Genomic DNA, 5,492 nt, shown 5'->3' with positions numbered 1-5,492 from the left:
CAGGCTCATAGCGGAGGAGCCTGATGTGGGGCTCGATCCCGTAACGCCAGGATCACGCCCTGAGCCGAAGGCAGACGCTCAACCGCTGTGCAACCCAGGCGCCCCTCTCTTGTGATAGACTTTAAGTTTCATAGTGTTGTGGTCAGAAAATATGCCTGGTATGATCTCAGTCTTTTTTGTGCTTGTTGAGGGCTGATTTGTGACCCAGTATGTGATCTCTTCTGGAGAATGTCTCATGTGCACTCAAAAAGAATATGTATTCTGCTGCCTTAGAATGAAATGTTCTGAATATATCTGTTCATTCCATTTGGCCCAGGGTGTCAGGAAAGCCATTGTTTACTTAATGATTTTTTGCATAGATGACCTGTCAATTGCTATAAATGGGATGTTAATGTCCACTGTTGTTATTATATTATAATCAATGAGTTTTTTAATCTTTGTTATTAATTCAGTATATATTTGGCTGCTCCAACGTTGGCAACATAAACATTTACAACTGTTAGATCCTCTTCTTGGATAGACTCCTTAATTATGATGTGTAGTGCACTTCTTCATCTCTTATTACTGTCTTTGGTTTAAAGTCTAATTTGTCAGATATAATTATGAATACTGCGTCTTTCTTCTGACATCCATTTGCATGATAGATGTATATATCCACCCCTTCACTTTCCATCTGCAGGTACCATTAGGTCTGAAATGTGTATATTAGGCACCATACGGATGAGTCTTGTTTTTTTTATCCATTCTGATACACTATGTCTTTTAATAGGAGAATTTACATTTGGAGTGATTATTGATATGAATTTAGTTCCATTGCGTTACTTATAGAGTTGTTGTCTGCTGATGTTCTCTGGTCATTTCTATCCTTCATTGCTTTTGGTCTTTTTTGCCTACAGTTCACTTTAATATTTCTTCGGCATGTTGAATATATCATGTCAGTCCTTTCTGCCTTTCTAGGTTTCTATTTGAGAGATCTCAATGTTGATGTTATTTGTCTTACTTTGTAGGCTAGGTATTTCTTTTCCCTTGCTGCTTTGAGGATGTTTTCCTCATCTCTATATTTTGCAAATATACTACGATACATCTTGGTATGGGCCAGCTTTTGTTTAATATGGTGGAAGTTTGTGTGTCCTGCATTTGGATGATTGTTTCCTTTCCTAAATTAGGGAAATGTTTAGCTATGATGTTTCCAAAAAAAAAAAAAAATTACAATGCATACGAAAGAAGGAGGAAAATGTCCCGTTCACAGGCACAAAATAAATCTCCAGAAACTCACTGCAAATAAACACAGATCTCTGACTTACTTGGTAAAGAATTTAATACACCTGTCCTACATATATTCTGTGAGCTACGAAATTACTTCAGCAGACAACTGCACAATACAATGAAAGAATTCAAGAAAATGATTTAAGAACAAAATGAAAATGTCTAAAAAATGAAATTATCTTTTTAAAGCCCTCTCCCCCAAAACCGGGAGCTTCAAATTATAATAATTGAGTTGAAAAACTGACTAAAATATTTCAACAGGCAGAAGAAATAATTAGCTTACTTGAACACAGGTCATTTGAAATTACCGTCTGTAGAACAGAAAGAATAAAGACACATGAACAGGGCTTAAGGGATTTAAATAATATCTCCATGAACCAATATATGTATCAAAGTCATAACACAAGGGAAAAAGACAGAGAGAAAGGATCAGAAGAGTTATGAAGAAGTAATGGTGAAAAACTTCCCAAATTTGAGAAAAGAAATGGAAATTCAAATATTAGAAACTCATTTCCAAGGAGAGTGAATCTGCAAAGACCTACAGCAGGAAACATTATAATCAAAATGTTGGAAGTGAGAGACAAAGAACGAATCTTGAAAATAGCAAAGAAATGCAACTCATCTCTTTTACAGTGGAACCTCTGTAAGATAATCCATGGATTTCTCAGTAGAGAACTTGCAGGTGAGAAGGCATTGGGAAATTTTATTTTCAAGTGCTGAGAGAGAAAAAAAAAACTTTGTGAACAGGGAATATTATATCTGACAAAATTGTCCCTCAAAAATAAGGGAGAAATCAAAACATTCTCAGATAAACAAGCTAAAAGTTCATTATCAGTAGGGTTCGTATAAAAGAAACGCTAAGGGAGTTCATCAAGTAATAAAAGGATAGTAGATGGTAACTTAAACTCTTATAAAATATAAAGTTCTGGTAAAGGTAAATATATAGGCAGATACAGAAACTTACAAACAAACAAATAAAAAACCTCAGGACCGGAAGTTTTCACCAGTGAATTCTACCAAAATTTTTAAGATTTAACACCAGTCTCATCAAACTCTTCCAGAAAATTGAACTGAAGGGAATATTTCCAAACTGACAGACACTACAGACCAACTTCTCTAATGATATTGATACAGAAACCCCCAACAAAACTACTAACAGAATCCAACAGAACCTTAAAAGGATTACACATCAAGTGAGTTTTATCACTGGAATGCAAAGGTGGTTGAATATCACCAGATAAATGGATATAGAATTTCTATTGACAGTATTTAAAATTTTTTTTAATTTTATTTTTTTCCGGAGAAATTTAAATAGAACATTTTATTGCTTGGGACTCCCAAGTTTCCAGTGAGAAATCAGTTTATATTTTTATGTGGTTTCCTTTATGTGTCATGTCATCTCTCTTACTGCTTTCACTATTCTCTCTTTAATTTGGCCAATTTGGCTATAATGTGTTTTAATATGGATCACTTTGAGTTTATCTTACTTGGAGTCATTAGTCTTCTTGGATTTATATGTCCATTTATTCCTTGGAATTTGGTAAGGTTTCATCTATATTTCTTCAACTAATCTCTTCACCACTCTCTTTTCTCTTCATGACGATCCTGTTCAACTTACCTTCAGTCTTTTCTTTTCCCCTCCATTTCCTAGGTTTTAAATTTTTGTTTATTTATTTACTTAATTTTTATTTTTTAAAGAGTTATTCTTCATATTTTATTTATTTGAGAGAGAGAAAGAGAAGACAAGCAGGGGGGAGGGGGTAGTGGGAAAAGTGACTCCTCACTGAGCAGGGAGCCCGATGTATGACTGGACCCTGGGATCATGACCTGAGCTAATGACGGACTTAACCAACTGAGCTGCCCAGGCACCCTGTTTCCTGGACTTTTAAATTTTAGTTGTTCTGTCTTCAAGATTGCTGATTGTTTCTTATATCTACTTAGATGTGTTGTTTTACCTCATTAGTGCTTTTTTCCACTTATTTTTCACCTACAGGTGTGTTTCTTTTTTGGAATTCCTGTTTTTCTCTTGTTATTATCATTTTGCTCATCGTTTCCTGGTTTCCTTAGTTTTCTTGTCTTTTTTTCCTCCTCTTGCTCTTTGGACATAGCTTTTGGACATAGAGTTATTTAAAAATCTTTTAGTAGATCTAATATCCGTGCTTCTTTTGGGATGATAACTGTCCCTTTATTTTCTTTATTTGAATGGGTTCTTCTTCCATGTTTCTCATTATGGTTTGTGATTTTTTTGTTGTTGTTGTTTTTGAAAACTGTTCATCTGAAAAAAAAAAAAAAAATGGCCAGTTTTCCCAAGCTTAGCAGATTGACTCTGGTGGCTCAGTCTGTGCACCAGCATAGTCTTTCACTGAATAAGCTGCACATGCTGTGAGCCTAGTATCAGCTTGTTGTGAAAGCCTGGAATCTTTCCATGTTTCTTCCTTCTCAGTGTGTTGACTGAGGACCTTTTTTTGCTTTCTCAATTCCTCCATATATACACCTGCTTTTGGATACTTAATTTCCCACAGAGGCTCTCCAGTGGCATTATGTGGTTTATTGTATGTGTATACCAGTGAGTTGGGTCCCCCATTAGCTTTCAGTAGTGATGCCTGCTGCTTCTCTTATTTTTCTGTTGCTGTGATGTAGGCCATTCTGCTTTCATAGCACTTTAGGGAAAACAGAGATCAATCTTTCAGGAAGGGTTAATGTTAAAATGTTCAAATGAGATTACTCCACTTCCTCCAGTGCAAGGGAGGGAATTGGGAACTATGCTGTAGTCTTCTTAGTGTGTTGCCCTGGGGAGAGGGTAGGTCAAAAACATGTAAACAATATAATATTTCCTACTGTTTGAATATTCTTCTTTATTACCATTCATTTTACTGAAGAACTTGACTGTTTTGCATAATTGTAAGTCTATTTATCAGTATCCCATTGTTTTTTGATGTGATCTTACAGAGATAAGGGCATACAGCTTTCTGGTTCACCATTTTGCTGACATCACTTCCCTTTTTAAAACTTCTATTAGTCAGAAGAGCTAATGAAGAATAATATAAAAAATAAGGAAGGTTTAGTTTTTCACATGGTCATATTGAAGGCATAATTAAAAAGTTGAATTTTCGGTACCGACTGTACAAAAGAAAGTATAGGAGACTTCTATAGTATTGGGAAGGGCATTCAGGCAGATGGAGGAGTATGTGCCCAAAGACTGAAATGGGAGACCCAGCATAGTAAGAGAATCATAAGGAAGTTGGCATGGGTTGGCAAGAGCAGCAGAAGCAGTTGTGACAGCTCAGAGCATTGTGAATAAGGGACCAGAATATATAGGCCCATTCAGGACTTTTGCTTTTTTCTGAAAGGGGGTAGGAAACTGGTGGGTAACTTTGAGTTCACGGGTAACATGATTTGACATCAGTTTTACTAGGATTTCCATGATGGCAGAGTTGAAGACAGAGGTAGGCTTATTGCACTAATTCTGATCTGGGTAGATGATACTGACTTGGATGAAGGGTTGGTGACAAGTGTCAAAATACACCAAATTTTCAACATTGAGCCACCAGGAATCTCTTTGGCCACGTGTGTAGTGTGACAGAAAGAGAGGAGTCCAAGATGACAACTAAGATTTTTTGCATGAACAAATGGAACAAACTTTTGGTCCTAAGATTTTTGGGGGATAGAATGTCAGAAATTCGGTTTTAGACTCATTAAATGTAAAATGCCAGCAAGGACCTCAAAGTGGAGATGGCAAGGAGACAGTTGTTTGGTGACTATGCTAATTTATTGCTTCTATTATAGAAAAAGTAAATTAACTAATATATAGGTTGATAAGGAAACGAACACAGAAGATATCTTCCCAGAAGAAATTGTGAGTCTTCCAAAGGAAAGGACCAGCCGCAGAGCCTTTGGGTCACATTTTGTTCGGAGTAGCCCAGTTGTCCGTTCACAGACTTTCTCCCCTGGAGCACGAAGCCAGTATGTTTGCAGAGTAAGTTGAAATTCCTTTGCCACCACCTGTCTGGAACATTGTCCTCCTGCTTTGTGTTTTATTTTTACTATTCATGTTAAAAGACATGTGTGTTCTCACAAATAAATGAACACCACACGTGTGGGGGGATGCAGTCATCAGTATGGTGGGTTCATTTCCCCTCACCCTTGCCCATCTAACTCTAGATTTCTTCAAGATTCTAATACATTTCTCCCAGATTTTCAGTTTGTATGTATATAAACTCATCAGC

The 5,492-nt window shown here is 36.5% G+C and overlaps 1 protein-coding gene across 1 annotated transcript in view; it reads left to right on the top strand.

Annotated features, from left to right (window-relative positions):
- LOC103656297 (protein WWC3-like) overlaps window positions 1-5,492 on the top strand; it is a gene marked incomplete at its 3' end in the record, with an annotated part of 93,189 nt that overhangs the window by 85,104 nt on the left and 2,593 nt on the right. The window contains 1 exon segment of the mRNA XM_040624830.1: window positions 5,078-5,242. Within this exon segment, the coding sequence (XP_040480764.1) occupies window positions 5,078-5,242 (165 nt within the window).

This window comes from Ursus maritimus, unplaced genomic scaffold (assembly GCF_017311325.1).
Source record: "Ursus maritimus isolate PB19 unplaced genomic scaffold, ASM1731132v1 scaffold_72, whole genome shotgun sequence".
Lineage (NCBI taxonomy): Eukaryota > Metazoa > Chordata > Mammalia > Carnivora > Ursidae > Ursus > Ursus maritimus.
The sequence above is the reverse complement of the archived record's forward strand: the minus strand, read 5'-3'. Positions and strand labels throughout refer to the sequence as shown.